Source organism: Ursus arctos, unplaced genomic scaffold (assembly GCF_023065955.2).
Source record: "Ursus arctos isolate Adak ecotype North America unplaced genomic scaffold, UrsArc2.0 scaffold_7, whole genome shotgun sequence".
NCBI classification, from domain to species: Eukaryota; Metazoa; Chordata; class Mammalia; order Carnivora; family Ursidae; genus Ursus; species Ursus arctos.
The window spans coordinates 31,505,286-31,523,406 of record NW_026623089.1 but is presented as its reverse complement, the minus strand read 5'-3'; the positions used below and the strand labels follow the sequence as shown (position 1 = coordinate 31,523,406).

The following is an 18,121-nucleotide window of genomic DNA, read 5'->3' as shown; positions in this document are numbered from 1 at the left end:
GGAATGCAAGTTGGTACAGCCACTGTGGAAAACAGCATGGAGGTCCCTTAAAAAGTTAAAAATTGAGCTACCCTATGATCCTACTGGGCATTTACCCCAAAGATACAGACATAGTGAAGAGAAGGGCCACATGCACCCCAATGTTCATAGCAGCATTGTCCACAATAGCTAAATCATGGAAGGAGCCGAGATGCCCTTCAACAGATGACTGGATTAAGAAGTTGTGGTCCATATATACAATGGAATATTACTCAGCTATCAGAAAGAACGAGTTCTCAACATTTGCTGCAACATGGACAGGACTGGAGGAGATAATGCTAAGTGAAATAAGTCAAGCAGAGAAAGACAATTATCATATGGTTTCACTTATTTATGGAACATAAGAACTAGGAAGATCGGTAGGAGGAGAAAGGGATAAAGAAAGGGGGGTAATCAGAAGGGGGGATGAACCATGAGAGACTATGGACTCTGGGAAACAAACTGAGGGCTTCAGACGGGAGGAGGGTGGGGGAATGGGCTAGGCTGGTGATGGGTAGTAAGAAGGGCACATATTGCATGGTGCACTGGGTGTTATACGCAACTAATGAATTATGGAACTTTACATCAAAAACCAGGGATGTACTGTATGGTGAGTAAAATAATATAATAAAAAAATTAAAATATATATATATTATTATAAAAAATAAATAAATAAAACACTCCATCCTAAATAGCAGAACACACATCCTCCTTAAGTACATATAGAACGTTCACCAGTACAGACCACGACCTGGGCTACAAAAGAAACTGATAGTTGGTCAATCGAAAAGGATTTAATTCCAATTCATAGTGGAATTGAATTAAGTATCAAAGCAGAAAGATAGCTGGAAAACCACCAAATATTTAGATATGAAACACAAGGCTCCTAAATATTCCAAGGGTCAGAGAAGAAATCACAGGAGAAACCGGAAACCTATTTTGAAATGAATGAAAATGAAAACACAGCGTATCAAATTTGTGACATGTGGCCAAAAGAGTGCTTGCAGGGAAATATATCCTACTAAACACTTGTATTAGAAAAGAAAAATGTCTCAAGCCAATGATCTAAACGTCCACCTTAAACTAACTAGAAAAAGATCAAACGAACCCGAGGCAAAGAGAAAGAAGGAAAAAATAAAGATGACTACAGAAGTCAAACAGATGCCAGAAAGAAGACAGATCAAGAGGGCAGAGGACACAAATGGCAATGGAGGGTCCCTACGTCAGGAAGGGCAAGTGCCTTGGCTAAGTTCTCACAGCTAGGAGTGGTGGAACTGGCTGCCCTGGGAAAAAAAGCTCAGTCCCTTTCAGAGTGGGATGAGCCCAGGGGAGTGGCAGTCTGGCTGAGGCAGGTCTCTCCCCATCAGAGTACCTCTCAGGAGGGAGGACGCTCCCATGGCAGACAGGTATGGTGGGGAGAAGAGTGGAGAGCAGTAAAAACAGGACTCCAACGTGCCCAACACACGAGCACAAAAGTAACATGGCATCTGCTCAGCCGCGAGATGACGCCCACAGCCCAGATTCATTCTGCCGGTGGCTCGTCGTGCTTCAGTCTCTACTGCCCATGGCCTTTGCCTACCTGCACCCACCAATCACAGCAGGAAGGGGATGGGTGGGCTCAAGTCAGATCAAGGGGGGCCTGAGGGACAAAACAACCAAGTCCCACCACAAGATAATTTACCCAGCCCTCAGCTGTGTGGTACACACGTGACAGGAAACAGCCGGATCTGCAGCTTCTGTAACACAGACCGAGGCAAGAAGGCATAGAATGTTTCATTTATCCGTGTTTAATGGCCCACACTGCACTCTTTCCTCCCACTGCTAGGCTCTGCTCACCTGTGTTTCAGCAATGAGCGACCCACACGCCAGGCCTTGAACAGCAGCCTCTGCCCCCACGCAGACTGGTTGCCTTTTTGCTCAGACTCCAGGATTTCCTGTAGAAGCTGGAACGAGGTGGACTACTTTTTTAAAAACTCTTGTTTCTCCTGTAGCATCTCATAAACCTCGGATTCTTGGCCTATGCCAAGGTTGCCAAGAGGGTAATGCTTTAATCTGTGAAGAGTGTATGGAAGTGCACAATACATCGGAAGTTAGAAACAATTCACCAAGCACCTCCCTTCAGAGAACATTAAACACAAATCTCAGGATATACACATGTCATCACAATGGAGGAAACCCTCTCTTAATCTGACAGATGGTTTTGCTGAGGTTTTGAGGCCTATTTATCACCCAAACTGGCTGTTGCTTCAATGCAGTGTCTTCTACCAAATAGTTTCAGCCATTAGATTCCTTGTTGGCTTAATCCCATTGGATAGAAACACTTTAATTCAAATTGGTTCAATGACATGACGTCAAGAGAATATTTAGAGGGAGGAGGGCAGTCAGCTACAACCTAACCACTGCCAACAAATCCCCTCATGCTCTCAGTCCTTGGCCACAGGCATTCGTCCAGAGCAGAAACCACAGTGTTCCCTATGAATTGCAGCACATGCTCGTTCATGACCCTATACATTCTAATTCTCATTCGCAACAAGTCCCTGGTTCCCCACCTATGAAATCGCCTGTTAGTAGGGTTCGTGACGCTCCCAGAGCAATACGACAAACGTAAATGCATTTTGTAATCTATAAAGTGCCATCAGTGTAAGGGACCATCACACCGGATGTACTTTCTAGATGCTCTTTCCTTGAGAGCAGGTCTCTTGGAGGTGGGTGAGGGGGACAGGTGAGGGAGCTAACCTTCAACTCATGCCCAAGGGACTGGGGATACCAGACCACACCTGCCACACTTTCTCCTGCCATTCTGAACTTCCGGCTTAGAACAGTGGGGCTGGCAGAGTTGACAGCTCTCCTGCTCTGGGGGCCCATTATTGGGGGAGAAGCTCTTTGTTGTCTGGTCAAGGAAGGAGACAGAAGGAGGGCAGCCCAAGTCAGTCTGCTCTACATTAAAAATCTATCTCAAATCCAGTGACATCTCCCCACTCCCACCTCCACCACCCTGTGCCAGGCTTTCCAATTCTTACCTGGACCAGGGCAGTAGTCCTATCTGGTCTGTGTCCACTCTTGCCCACGATGGTGAGTTTTTGACATGGAATAAAAATCAGTCATTTGGGTAAGTCAGTTTAAGGTATGTCCCTGTGAAAAAACCCTCCAAATAAATCCCATCTCAGAAAAAAAAAAATCCAAAGTTTCTGTCATGGTTGTCACAAATTGGTTTTCCCAGGAAGCAAACTGTGACCTGGGGGTAGTGAGAGGAAAGTTTAGGAGGGGTGCCCTTGGGACCATGACCTGGGGCGGATGAGGGAGGGAGGGAAGCAGAATTGGGCAGGGGGAGACGTTGACTATGAGCAATACAGCTTTAATGGAGGCCTCAGCTGACCCCTACACAAAGCTGTCCAGGGCTGGGGCAGGGCGCCAGGTCCGGATATGCCTGCCTCCCCAGGCACCAGACCACCTGGGAAAGGGGCCGTGCGGCAGCTCTCTTCGGCTGAGACACTCTGGAAGAGGGTTGATGGATGGCGCCCTCCAACTGGCAACTCTCCTGGCAACTCAGGGGCCGAGTCCTTGGGTTCTGAAGGGGTATCTGAGTGACGCAGCAGGTGTCAACACTGGGGGAGTCTTCGTGCGACTTCTGAAGGCAGCCCGGCCCAGATCTGGTGGGCCAGCTTTTCCTGTGGGAAGCTGAAGAGAGGAAGGTCACTGGGATAAACAACAGCCCCTGCGCCTGAAGCTGGTAATTCAGGCTTATTATCTCCATCCAGTCTCTACCACACATTCTGGATTCCCTTCACCCTCACCCAGTGCCTCTGTGTATCTGAGGCTTCTCTGATGTATGACCCAGAGCCACATCCCTATAGGTTCCTAACCACTGGTCCCATGTCCTTCTCAGGCTGTGGCTGCTGAACTTGTCTGTTTGCTGTTAAAATTCCACAAGGGACTACCAAGAGGTGTCTACGTTTAGCACCTAGGTGATACCCATCCTGAGTCTGCCTCCCTTTACAAAGCAGCCGAGCTGTAGTGGCAGCAAGCAGCCTGGAGAGGGACTCATCAGGGAATATTCGAAGGCCAACCGGTAACGCTCTCCATCTCTTATTTGGGAAGCATTCATGTCCTCAGATAAATCCCAGAACAGCCAGAGAGAAAAGAAGACATCATTTCGTTACAACATAACGAGGGTGATCTTGTATTAGCATCAGAGAAAGAGAATTTGGAGCAAGCTTCAAAGAAAGGTGAGAACACGGCTCATTCAGATGTCAATCTTCTCACACCTGGAGGAGAAGGCCTGCAAATCTCAGAGAAGTGGGGAACCCAAGACAAGAGCAGAGGCCTCAGAAATCTCATCTGGCTTGAGATGGGAAAGAGGACGCATGGGGAAATGACAGACAGACACCACACTGCCTTGGAGTCTATAAATTTATTGAGTAAAAACGAAATCAACGTCAGACATATTCAATTTGGTTTGGTTCAAATGTGGCTGATGTCCACTGGCAGCAGAGATGAACTGAGGCAAAGAGAAGACCCAGGGATGCTGGCAAGGGGACGCGGAACAAAACAATCCTCTGTTAAATGTAAAAGCAGGTGCCACACAGCCAGTGAGTCAGTTAGCAGAGGCAGGGAGACGTGGTGTTTAATGAGCAAGGATAAAACCAAAGTCAGCCAGAACTTTCAGGAGAGGAGAGGGCCAGAGCATGGAGAGAAGGAGATCTGCTGGGTCACTTGGGGAACACAGTGACCACGTCGTAGCCCTCAGGGGGTGTGACCCGCTCCCGGGCGTGCTTTTCACAGTAGATTTGATCCTCCACAAAGAAGTGGCCCTTCTGTTTCAGGTTGGTGCCACAGTCAGTGCACACGTAACACTCAGGGTGACGGTGGCGGTCCCGCAACTTCACGAACACACCGCTGCAGGAGGGGGGCAGGAAAGGGCTCCGTTAGTGACAAGCACCCGAAGGAGGCACCAGGGCCGGGGGGTCCTTCCATGGGGCCCATCAAAGGGCAGACCAGGGCCTCAGAACTGGCCTCCAGTCATAAAGCAGCTGCTCGTTCCTGGGCTCCACAGACGTTACTCGTGAAGCCCTCCCTCTTCAACAGAGCAGCCCTTTCTCTGGTTTGACATGAGTCACACCCTCAGGGTTCCGTGGCTAAGGAGAACCTTCACACCTGCCTCTGGACATAAAGGCCTACTTGGCCTCTCTGCTCCATTTCCCAGGCAGGAATTCTTCCCCATCACACCCAAAATGGGCAACATCTGGCACTTTCCACAGCTGCATGGTTTACCCCACCTGCGGGGCCTCAGACGCCGGGGCGAGGCAGATACTCACACAATGCCGGTGCCACATTTGTCACACATGGGCAACTTCTGGGCGTTGCCAATAGATGCAGCCACTTTGGTGACCGGAGCCTTGACACTTCTGAAACCTGAGGGCTTGTTGGGATCCCCTATAATGAGGAAAACACTTGGGTTGGTCAGGAAGGGCTGCCGAAGTTCCAGTTAGCTTTTTCAGCGTCACTTATATGTTCCAGCAAGTTCCCGGAATCAAACAGACCTGACAGTGCTGTGTGACCCTGGAAAAGTTACTTAACCTCTCTGGTCCTCAGTTTCCTTTTCCATAAAACAGGAGATCATTTTCCCCTTCACCATGGTACGGAAGGATTAAAAAGTACACACAAAGCCGTCCCACACAGTCGGCACCAAGTCAGCCCTCATTTCGTTCTGATTAGATGCGCGCACCTACGTTATGGGAACCTCACAATGACTTCTACAGGTGGACTAAATAAAGACGTTACCCGATCACCGAAAGACAGTGTATTCAGATGCTGAAAGAAACGCACACCACAAGAAATACAAAATCCTGACAGTAGCGCATCTGCAGGCAGCCAGGTAACGGCCGCCGGCTACGGGGCAGAGCGGGCGACCTTCCTGCGGTCCGCACGTCGGCGCCGGAACGCGGGGGCTGCCGGGTGGACGGGGGCGCGGCCCGGCGCGCCTTCAGAGCACCGTGCCCTGGGAGCGCTTAACGACGGCACGCTATTACAATGACTGTCACTGCGTCTATTCGGCTGGTTAGCATCTCGTCAGCTGTGACGGGACTGCAGATTCCCGGAGCACCAGGACCCTGTCTTACGTACTTTGAGACATTCCACAGAGCCGAGCATGGGGCTGAGCATACACCAGAGGCCCTGTAAACGCACAGAAGCGAACGGTGAAATGCCGTGACCAAGGCCTGATGGTCCCTACCTCGGTCCAACATGCTGTGGCCAAGAAGCCAGAGAAGCCTCTACACCGTGGTTCTGAACAGGCGTCGGTGAGCGGGCCAGGCACCAGCAGAGACTTCCTAAAATTCACAGACCAGGCTCTTCCCCAGAGCTGCTAAAGGAGCATCTCTAGAGGCAGGGGCCCCAGGAGATGCTACTCTATTTCCCCGGTTAAAACCCACTTCTTCAGACCAAAGCAGCTGTTCTCAAATATTCCTGTGCGCAGAACGACGTAGAGGGCTGACTCCAATGCAGCTCGCTGGGCCTCACCACCAGCCTTTCTACTTCAGGAGGCCTGGAGTAGGGCCCATGAAGTTGCATTTCTAGTAAGTTCTCAGGTGCTGCTGAGGCTTCTGGTCCCAGAACCACACTTTGAGAACCACTGGACAAGAGCAAGAAAATGGTTTCCTGTGTAAGGTGAAGGGGTGAGGAGAGTCATCTTGTAACCACAGCCAGGCTGGGCAATCCTGGGGCTGACAAATGAGGGCCCTGGTTCCCTTGTCCTTTTAGAAAAGGAGTCCCCCTATGTTGACTGGTGCTTCCGAACCAAAACTTGAGATGAATCCAAGTAAGGGGCATTTATAATTGGCTAGGATGGTGGACTATGTATTTTGTCCACAATTATGTGTCCCCTCCCGACCCTGCCAGGCATCCCAGTAGGTCAATGATTCCCTACTGGGGATGATTTTGTCCCCGGGCGAAGAGTTTGGGTTGTCACAACTGGAGAGCAGTGCTTCTGGCCTCCACAGGGTAGAGGCCACGGATGCTAAGTGTCCTAAAATGCACAGAACAGCCCCACCACGAGGAATTACCTGGCCTCAAATGTCTACAGCACCAAGCTCTCGGTGGAGTACACGCCCCACGCCACAGAGTCTACGTTTGGCCCCATGACTTGTTTTGGCCAATGGAATGGGAGCGGATGGGAGCCCTGTTCTGGCAGAAGCAGGAAGTGCACCTGTGTGGTTTGGTCCTGTCCCCGTGGAGCTTCCGACCTCTGCCTTAGCAGCAAGGCCCCGAGAGTGACGCCTCCCTGTGCTGGGCTCCTGGCACAGGAAGACTCACGGAGCCAGGCCCAGCCCCGCCACACTGGGCTGACCCACAGCCCGACCAGCAGCCCTCACGGAACACGAACAAGAAGGGCATTCTGCGGCCCACTGCGGGCCAACGCCAGGGGCCAGCCAGCCTGGGAGATCGGGGTGCCTTATGGAGAATAGCAAGAGGGAATATTTAAAAGCAGCCTGTTTTAAAGGCCCTATCATGGGGTGTGGATGGCGTGGTCTCTCAGGGCTCCCCCATCAGGGCAGGGAGCCTCCTGCACTGGGAACTGATCGACACAGACGTCCATCTGGTGACACATGAGAGGGACAGATGTTAGGAAGCCCCAGGGTTTCCACTCTTTTCAACCATAAGCTCTACTATTAGGCGCGGGGGAAGGCTTGGTGCCGCCCGGTTAGCTGCCTTTGGCGCTTTGGTCATCCCAAGTCCACATCCCTTTTTGCCTTCCCAAACGTTCCTCCCTTCCTTGAACCCAGTCTCAACTTCTGTTGTTACTTTTTTTTTTTCATTAATTGTGATTTAAAAAAAAACACTGCATGGAAGTATCATTTTTGTCTGGATTGTTGGATTGTTGAGTTTTTTTGGTGCCCTCTTAAATTCTGTACCTAAGACGAATGCCCCCCCGTCACCCTAATCCTGGCTCCCTACAGGGATCTCAGAAGGGCCCGGGTGGCCAGCTTCATGCCTCTACACATCCCAAACTGGCTCCCTCCTCACGTGCAGGCTCCTGCTGCTAGAGCCACCTGGGCCCCGCCCCGAGAAAGAAGGAATTGCGGTGACTGTGGCATCTCTGCATACGCAGATGGCTTGCAAGGGTAACCGACTGCCCAGGGAACCAGCTGGGTGAGGTTGTGATCTCAGGTGATGGGCTGTTTTTCACATGACTCATTTGACCAGCAGAAAATTTACCAGGATCGGGCTGCATTTGCAGGAGGGCAGGAGAGAAGGAAGGAGGAATATGAGAGCCCCACTTGGTAGGAGAATCCACGTCCCTTCTCCAAATAAAGAGAAGTAACTGGATGAACCTGGACCTGGGGCAGGGGTCACCTAGTTGGCTCAGTCAGTACAGCATGAGACTCTTGATCTCAAAGTCATGAGTTCAAGCCCCAGGTTGAGTGTAGACATGATTTTCTAAAAAGAGAGAAAGAGAGAGAGAGAGAGAAACTGGGCACAGCATGGCAAGAGGCAGCTGGGTGCAGGGCGAAGTTGGCGGTGTGTTCAGTCCTGCAGCGCCACCTGCTGGCCCCATTTTCTTCTCTCACTTAAGCCAACACCGCAAACTCAAAGAAATGTCATTTTGCCCTTCTCAGCAAGCTTACAGTAAAACTATTAGCTCCCTCTGGACTCTGGGAAGCTCTAAAAATTTCCAGATTTCTCTTTTTCCAGTGAAACTTGCATGTCAATGCTTTCTGGGAAAAACTGACAATGGGTTCAGTAAAGCACAGCTTTTTTTCTACCCACTTTGCTGCTCAATAACCTTCCATGGCTCCACATTACCAAAGAACCAAATTCGTGGTCCTTAAGCACCTGGTGGTTCTCCAGGATCTGACTCCAGACCATGTGAGGATCTTCCCACGACCCTGGACACCGGGACTTCCTGAGCAAGTCTCCATCTTTCTCATCTCAGAGCCCCAGGCGCCCACTGTGTTTTCGCCCCGATGCCTCCTTCCAAGTCTCCTCTCATTAAAATTCCCCTTAAATGGCCAGATGGGTGATAAGCAAGACGTGCTATAGACACACTGTAGAATATTCGGTCTTAGAAGGAAGGAAATGCTGACACCTGCTACAATATGGATGAACCTTCAGGACATTATGCGAAGTGACACAAGCCAGTCACAAAAGACAAATGCTGTATGATTCCCCTCACAGGAAGTGCTGGACGCAGTCACATTCGTGGAAACAGAAAGTGGAATGGTGGTTTCCACGGGCTGGGGGAGGGGGCTACGAGGAGCGAGTGATGATCGGGTACCGAGCTTCAGTTCTGCAAGATGGAGGTCTGCGGGTGGGTGTAGCTAATGCCACCAAACTGTGCACTTAAATATGGTTAAGACAGTAGATCTTATGCTAGCTGTAGTTCACCACAACTTGAAAATACAGAATAAAGCCGCCTTGTTCCCTGCAAATCTGGAATTTGACCCAGAGCAAGATGAAGTTTGAGAAACCTAGGACCTTTTCTTTCAGTCCAGAGGTTGAATTTCATCCAAAAGAAGACCCACATTGAATCTTCTGGAGGTTAATCACCAAACCCTGCGGCAGCCAAGCCTCCCATGTGGGGCCTCACCGACACTGGGCCTGGCACTTTACGTGCACCATCTGTCTTAATGCTTTAAACCATCTGTGAAGGGCACCTGGGTGGCCCAGCTGGTTAAGCGGTTAAGCATCTGTCTTTAACTCAGGTCATAATCTCAGGGTCCTGGGATCGAGTCCTGCATCAGGCTCCTTGCTTAGGGGTGAGTCTGCTTCTCCCTCGCCTTCTGCCCCTCCCCCCTGCTCGTTCTCTCTCACTCACTCTCAAATAAATAAATAAAATCTTAAAAACAACAACAACAACACAACATCTGTGAAGTAGCCATTATTAGCCTCGCTGGACCTGTGCAGAAGCTAGGGCTCAGAGAGATGGGTAACCCGCTTGCGGTCTCCGGGTGGGTCACAGGCAGATCCTGGATGCCAGTGCTGTGAGGGCAGTGCTGCTTTACAAACCCGAGGACTTCTCGAATGACAGTAGCCCTCACTGAGTGCTTCACTATGTACCAAACACTTCCTTGAATTTTGCCCATTTCATCTCGAATAAAAACAGACATTTGAGTTCCTTCCCCCAAGAGCTTTCTGCAAGCGGCAGATGTATGGACCAGAACTTCTGTTTCATTCCGTGAAAATTTACTGCAACTACATATTAAGAGATATGGGAGAGACTATAAGATCCATTATCTTCCTTCTTTTTAGCAAAATTTTTATTTTTTGGGGGGCAAGATGATATCCATCCCGGGGAGGAAAGAACTATAATTCTCAGACTCTCCCTCAACTAGATGTGGCCATGTGACTAAATCCTGGTCAAATTAAATGGAATGCTAGTGCGGGACTTCTGGGAAAGAAAAAGCTGGCTTGTCTGAAAGGAGGAGTCCCACTCAGCCCTTCTTCCTTCCTGGTGCCTGGATGTGGTCATGATGGCTGGAGCACCAGCTGCCAAATAGGGCCATGAGGTAACCTTGAGAATGGAAGCCACGGGCTTGGTAGATGGAGCACAAGATGGAAGGAGTTCAGATCTTGATGAGCACGGAACTGCTACCTCAGGGCAGCTTGGTGGCCCTGGGCTTTAGGTCCTTCTCTGTGACACGAGGGCAATTTGACTAGATGAGACCTGCAGAATCTATGTCCTAGTTTGGGCTGGAACGGACTGACTTTTCCTCTCTTAATTGAAGGGTTTTGCACCCACTTACTCAGAGTAGAGTAAGTTGTGGTCTCTCACATGTTTTGATAAAACGGTCATCCTCCAGGGTTGATCCCCAAGTCACTTGTCAGTTGGCCCTAATACTGAAACTTCATACAGAATATGACTTATTCCTTCCAAAATGCACAGGTACAACAAGCAAAGGGGTTAATTGCTGGTAGAACAATATCCTTTTAGCATAAAAGGAGAACTTCCCGTAACTTCCCGCTCTCGTAAACTGATGATTTCTCTAAGTAGCCTGGGGTCTGGGTTCTGTCAGTAGGGAATTCTCAGCTCAGGAACTCCCAGGAAGCCAAACCTGGAGCTGGGGGGCTGGGAGTGGGAGGTACTCTTGCAGAGTGGCCCTCACTGGAGGCCCCGAGCAAGCAAGTTGCTCCCTCCCTCGGGGCGGGTGAAGCAGGTTTCACTGTCTGCATCACCAGCTGTCTCTTCACAGGAGCGCACTTTGGGGAAAGGAAGAGAGAACGAGGGAAAGCAGGTCTCCCGTGAAACACCTGCGCCTCGGGGAAGGCCACAGAGCCAAGTGGGGGGGGGGGGGCTGTCCGCGATGCCGAGCCACATGGTGGTCCCCGGGTGTCTCAGGCACCAGAGCTCACACCCTGGGTGAGCTGAGGCTGGCCCGGAGCCTCTGGATAAGGTTTGCAAACAAAACCACAGGCGTGAAGCACGTCCTGTGTGCCGGTCACGGTGGGGGCGTTTGTGCCGTACAGGAAGACACTGGATCCTCACACCAAGCTTAGAGGAGAGGATTCTGGCCCCCAACTGACCGAGGAGAAAACAGGCCCGGAAAGGTCACACAGGGAAAATGTGGCCAAACTGGGGGTTCTCTGGCTCTCAGGAGTCCATCTACCAGAGAGCAAGAACAAACATACCGCCCCGCACCCAGCTTCTCTCTGTTGCTGATTCCTTTCCTTCTGCTTGTCGCGGCCCATGGCCTTCACCCAGTCACACACGTCAGCCACCACGGAAGCATGGGATGTGGGCTCAAACCAAACAAATGGCCAAGGGACAGATGAAGAGAATCCCGCAACAGTCAATGTCACCCTGACATCAGCCTAAAGCTCATATGACAGGAAACAGCTGGCCAGGTGTGGCTGGGAGCTCTTTCATTCTCTCTCCCTCTGAGTTTCTAGCAGTTTAAAAGCCATGCTTTTCAGTGCTTCCACCCACTCAGGACTGTACTCGCCTTTGTTTCAGCCACGACTGACCCTGACCCTGGCCTTGCCCGAGAGCCTCTGACCGCACGCGTGCACGCAGGGTAGATTACCTTTCTCCTCAGACTCTAGAATTTCCTGCAAAACCAGGAATGAAGTGGATTGCTTCGGGGGCTCATTTAACTCCTGTTTCTCTTGAAGCATCTTGTAAACTTCAGATTCTTTGTCAATGACGAGTCCGCTTGGAGGCTGAGAATGGTCTAAGCTGTAAAGAATGTTTGGAAATTCATGAGGACATGTCAGAAGTTAGAAAAAAAAAAATTCACCAGGCACCCCCTTCCAAGTGAAGACACCCCTGAATCAGAGTGTGGCTGGAAATGATGCCACTGGACAGAGCCCACTCTGAACGCAGCCACAGCCGTCCTGCCAGGACGATGAGCTGTCTGCTGTCCGCACTGGCTACTGCTTCAGAGCAGTGAGAGGCTATCTTCCCACAGACTTTCAGTAACGGGATTACTTTTTGGCATAATCCCATGGGATGGGAATGCTGTGCTGCTTTCTTAATTACATAAACAACATTACGTCAAACGAAAATTTAGAAGAGAAATGTCAACCACAACCTGACCACTAAAAGCTTGGCTGGGCCCCCTCAGTATGGGCCGCACGCACGCTTCTCACAGAGCAGAAAGCGTTCTTTCTTCCTGACCATATCAGACCGTTTCAGAGTGCTATCAGCGAGTGTGTCTCCGTGAACTCGCAGCACTTGGGGCCAAGGGCTCGGGGCTCCTCACCTACAACTCAGACGGTCTCTGCCTGGCCCAGCTCACAGGGCCGGTGGCGAGGCTGAAAACCGCAAGGGCCCTGGACACGGGAACGTGCGGTCGGAGGCAAGGGAGGGGCTGAGGACTGAGCTCGGTCCCCCAGGACAGGACAGGCCAAGCTGGGGCCCGTTCCCCCCAGGGCCCGTTTTCTAGGCTTTTCCAGGCCAGGAGCCTCTGCTGCCTGGTCTGGGAAGGGGTAAGAGGAGGAGACTCCAGTAAGCTCTGTTTGCAAAGTCTGTCCTGAGTCTCCTTCTCAGCACCCCCACCCCCACCGTGTGTCCAGTCCGCCACCGCTGACCCGCACAATGGACCACCTTGGTCACCTGTCCCCGTGCTGTCATTCTCAGCCCCGGGACAGTCTTATTCCCAAACGGAGGCCGCAGTGACCTATTAAACACGAGAATCACACTGTGTCGTGACGTGGCCCCAAGTGTTCTCATCTGACTTAGAACCAAATATTTACACTTCTAATAACAAAATACTAGTTCAATCAATTTCATCTTCTTTGGAGTAAATACTCATGACAAAAAGTAGAAAAGCCCTGAAGAATGCAGCTCTGCTTCCCTCTCTAAACAGATGGCCTGCCAGCCCCTGATTGCTCAGCTCTCGTCACACCAGCCTCTGTTCTGTTTCCAGAACGTGGCAGCCTCAGAGCCTCTGCGCTTACTGCTCCTGGTGCCCGGAGGGCTCCAGATCGCCCCACGGGGGCCGCACTCCCCTCCCATCTCCACTCAGATGTCCCTGCTAAACTCCCCCTGCCCCCGTTGTGTCTCACCTTCATCCCACGGACTCTATGTCCATCTGTCTCTGTCCTCACTGTCCCTCACCCCCTAGACAGTGAGCCCCAGGAGGACAGGGTCTTGGTCTGTCTTATTCACTAGCACATTCCCAACCCCAGATCAGTGCCTGGCACTGGGCCCAGGCTCAGCAGGTATGAGGGGGGTGAAGGGAAATTGCCAAACAGATCAATGTGCAACACCCTCTCCCTACTTGTACGGTGTCACAGGGGACCCTAGAGGGCAGCAGGACCTCCCAGGGGTGTGCCAGGGAAATAGCAGCCCAGCGTCCTAGGCCCAGATCCCCCAGCTTCTCAGCCTCAGCTGCTTTTTCAGAAGCTGCCACACCCTAGGGAAGAGGGACAGTATGCCTGATGGGGCCAAAGAGCAGACGTCAGATGGCGGTGCGACGTACCCATGCAGATGGACAGGATTCTGCGCAAGCGCGGCGTCATCTGTGGGTAACAGAGCTCTAGGCTCCCCAGCCCTCCGGGCCGCCTCCCAGATCTAAGGAGGCAGGCAGTGGCCGCCAGCAGTCTTTCTCAGCAAGTCCAACCACTTTGTCTGTAGGGCTGAAGCCATTTTTACAAGTGCAGGTGAAGAATGCCAATGACATTGACTCAATCACTGCCCGCCCACCCACCCATGTGTCATTCGTTCCCATTCCCTTTTGAAAAGAAAACAGGTATGTGGGTAATCATAGGGGTAATTCTCCCCAGGTTACCTACCTCTCCCTCTCCTTCTCTTTCTCTTTATATATTTTTTAAAGATTTTATCCATTTGGAGAGAGAGAGCGCATGAGCACGCAAGCAATGGAAGCGGCAGAGGGAGGAGAGAGAGAATCCCAAGCAGGCTCCATGTCCAGCACAGGGGCCCCACATGGGGCTTGGATCTCACAACCCTGAGATCACGACCCAGCCGAAATCAAGAGTTGGACACTCAACCCACTCAGCCACCCATGTGCCCCTCTTTCTCTTTCCCAGTCAGCCTCCCGGGGCACTTGGGGTACTCAGGTCCCCGGCTGGAAGCAGAGTCAGCTGCGTCGATGAAAGTTCAAAGAGCGAAAATGCCTTGCTGCTGCCAGGGAAAGTCAGAATAGAAGCAGAAAGACTCATCAGCAGGTCACTGTGCTGCTGCGGTGGGGGGAAGGGAAGCCCGCCACCAGCCCTGTCCACTGCGGCCGGCTGGTCCCTGCCTTTGTCTGTCTCCCTCCCACCCTCAGGGGCCTGTGGGAGCCTCCCATCCCCCACGCACATGATGGGCCACCTTGAGGAGTGGTCCTCACCAAGGGCCATAGTCTTCCTCTTGGCCCACCTGTTCAGTTGTCTGAGTTGTATGCCTGACTCTCTCCGTGAGTCTTGCGTTCTGAGCTTGCCCTATATAAATATATTACATTATTTTGATAAATCCTTTTTCCTATTACACTTAGAACTATTTTAAAATCAAGAACAGACCATGGAATGTTCTTGGGAGAATTCTTCCCCTTCTTTGGTGTATGTTGTTATGTCTGGAAGCCACCAAGGGAACACTAAAAATGACAAAGCTCAAACCACAAGGTCATCACATATTCTTCCAACACATAGTCTTGTAAAGCTTTTCTGTGATTAAAAAAAAGGAAAACAGGGGCGCCTGGGTAGCGCAGTCGTTAAAGCGTCTGCCTTCGGCTCAGGGCGTGATCCCGGCGTTCCGGGATCGAGTCCCACATCGGGCTCCTCGGCTGGGAGCCTGCTTCTTCCTCTCTCACTCGCCTGCTGTGTTCCCTCTCTCGCTGGCTGTCTCTCTGTCACATAAATAAATAAAATCTTTAAAAAAAAAAAAAAAAAAAAAAAAAAAGGAAAACAATCAACTATTTTCAAATAATGATTATACTGTTCTACCACTTGACAATTTATAAAACATATTTAATATCCACTGCTTATTTCAAGGATTGATACATCTAATTCAAAAACAGTATTATCAACAAAACAAAGAATAAAAAAGATAAACCAAAAACTCTTAACTGTAGAGAGAACAAACTGATGGTTACCAGAAGGGAGATGGGTGGAGGGGTGAGAAGATGGGAGAAACAGGTGATGGGAATGAAGAGGACCCTTCACCTATACTGTAATTTAAGAAAAAAAAAATCAATATCTTCTTAAAAAAAAAAACAGAACAAAAACAAAAATAATATCCTGAATATGTTACAAAGGTAATTCTAGGACAAAAACATGCATAAGAAATGGAGCAAAAAAAAAAAAAAAGCATTCTCATTTTTCATATATAGTAACAACAATGGAAGAAAGAATTCTATAGTGATAAGGTTTCAAAAATACAATGGACATAGCTGAGTCACCAGAGAAAGAAGTAGGAGGGGGCAGTGAAAGTTATACCATGTTCTTCTGAACCCAGTCTTTCCCATTTAATAACAAAATACAAGCTTTTAATCATACTCAACTCCTTCAAAAAACAAAAAACTCAACTCCTTTGGGCTAACCAGACATTACACTGTTCCTAGTTCCTGTTTCTCCCCAAGTCACACTTGGTGCTGAGTGTTTAATGTTTTGTTAACATGTTACTTAAATGCTTCATATTTTCTCCCACTCTTTTAGGCCCGGACCCCAGGGCATGTCCCCCAGTGAGAGCCAGGTGTTCGAGGATGCCAGTGGTCCTTGGAATGAGAAGAAATTTCCAGTTGCAGAGGAAGATTCTGGAGGACGAGCCTGCTGACCCTGTGTGACCCCTGGGCCTGCTCCAGCCAAAGGAGCAGCTGGGGGGAAGGTCAGAGGGTCCAAAAGGACGGAAAACAGCAGACCCCTGGATCTGGGACATGGCTCAACACAGCAGCCCTGGGATGAAAGTCCATACCATCGAAATAATGAGGTGGCCAGAGTGGGGACATAAGGGGAGCTTTAAATTTTTTTAAACTTGAGCCAGCACCTGTGCAGCAACTTGATGATCCCTACATAACACCCACCTGCACAAGCAGGCCGCGAGAAAACATTCCCACTGCAGATACAACCTTCACGGCACACGTTCTCGCATAGTGAGTCACCTCTGCCTCCTCCCTAAAACTGTGTGTGAGACAGAGTCTGGGACAGCAAGGGGCATTACTTGAATTATAAGAAGCATCCTGGCAGGGGGAAGATACTCTCTTCATAAAAATCTTTCTCCCAGGGGCTCCTGGGTGGCTCTGTTGGTTAAGCGTCTGCCTTCGGCTCAGGTCATGATCCCAGGGTCCTGGGATCGAGCTTCCTGTCGGGTTCCCTGCTCATCAGGGAGTCTGCTTCTCCCTCTGCCCCTCCGCCGGCTCATACCCTCTCTCTCTCTCAAATAAATAAATAAAATTAAAAAAAAAAAAAACTTTCTCCCAGAAGGCGAAGTAGACATACTTTTCCCTATTGCACCCACTAAGTACAACTAAAATCCCTGGACATCACATAGCCAAGAATATGACACTGGGAAGGAAGCAGAAGCCACACCAGATGGGGGACTTGGGACCGAGGAAGAACACCCTGGTGAGTTCCCTGAGTTTTCTTTTTGCCTCACAGATCTCCCAGACAAGGAGCTGAAGAGGCAGCAACCCAGAAAGGGCAGTGAGTACAGACAAGAGCCCCGAGGACCTGCTCTCTCTCACCAAATGACCAAGAAAGGGGCGGCCAGCCTGACATGACACTGGGAAGCAGGAACATTTTTCCTCCAGCCAAGTGCCAGAAGTGGCCAGTGGGAAGTCCAGCCTTCTGCCCTCACCAGGCTGTGATGAGGCACCACAAGGACCCTCCCGGGTGGCATCAGAGAAGGCCCAGTCGGGAGCCCGAGTTTCATCCCTATGCAGCTGGGATGAAAAAGCCCGGTGGGAAGCGAGGACCCTGACCACCGCTCAGCAGTAACAAGGCCACCACACCTCCAGCGGTGGCACTGGAGGCCATGTGGGTAGCCAGACCTCTCGCTCCCGTCCAGCAGGGAGGAGCAACCCTGGGTAACCTCAAGTGTCTCACAGGCAGAGCGGGGAAGCTGGACTCTACTCCTGCCTGGGTGAAGACCACTCCTCAAGGTGGCCCATCACACGCCTGGGGGGTGGGAGGCTCCCACAGGCCCCTGAGGGTGGGAGGGAGACAGACAAAGGCAGGGACCAGCCGGCCGCAGTGGACAGGGCTGGTGGCGGGCTTCCCTTCCCCCCACCGCAGCAGCACAGTGACCTGCTGATGAGTCTTTCTGCTTCCATTCTGACCTTCCCTGGCAGCAGCAAGGCATTTTCGCTCTTTGAACTTTCATCGACGCAGCTGACTCTGCTTCCAGCCGGGGACCTGAGTACCCCAAGTGCCCCGGGAGGCTGACCGGGAAAGACAGAGAAAGAGAAGGAGAGGGAGAGGTAACCTGGGGAGAATTACCCCTATGATTACCCACATACCTGTTTTCTTTTCAAAAGGGAATGGGAACGAATGACACATGGGTGGGTGGGCGGGCAGTGAGTGAGTCAATGTCATTGGCATTCTTCACCTGCACTTGTAAAAATGGCTTCAGCCCTACAGACAAAGTGGTTGGACTTGCTGAGAAAGACTGCTGGCGGCCACTGCCTGCCTCCTTAGATCTGGGAGGCGGCCCGGCAGGCTGGGGAGCCTA

At 50.9% G+C, this 18,121-nt stretch overlaps 1 protein-coding gene across 2 annotated transcripts in view; it reads right to left on the bottom strand.

The window, feature by feature from the left end:
- Positions 1-4,410: 4,410 nt before the first annotated feature.
- Positions 4,411-18,121, bottom strand: part of PDLIM1 (PDZ and LIM domain 1) — a 44,481-nt gene continuing 30,770 nt past the window's right edge. For both annotated transcript variants that reach the window (XM_026493723.4, XM_048218834.2), the window contains exons 5-7: positions 12,039-12,190; positions 5,334-5,451; positions 4,411-4,914 (exon numbers count right to left, since the gene is read on the bottom strand). In XM_026493723.4, the coding sequence (XP_026349508.1) occupies positions 4,728-4,914; positions 5,334-5,451; positions 12,039-12,190 (457 nt within the window). In that variant the 3' untranslated portion in view covers positions 4,411-4,727. The remainder of the gene's footprint in view (positions 4,915-5,333; positions 5,452-12,038; positions 12,191-18,121) is intronic.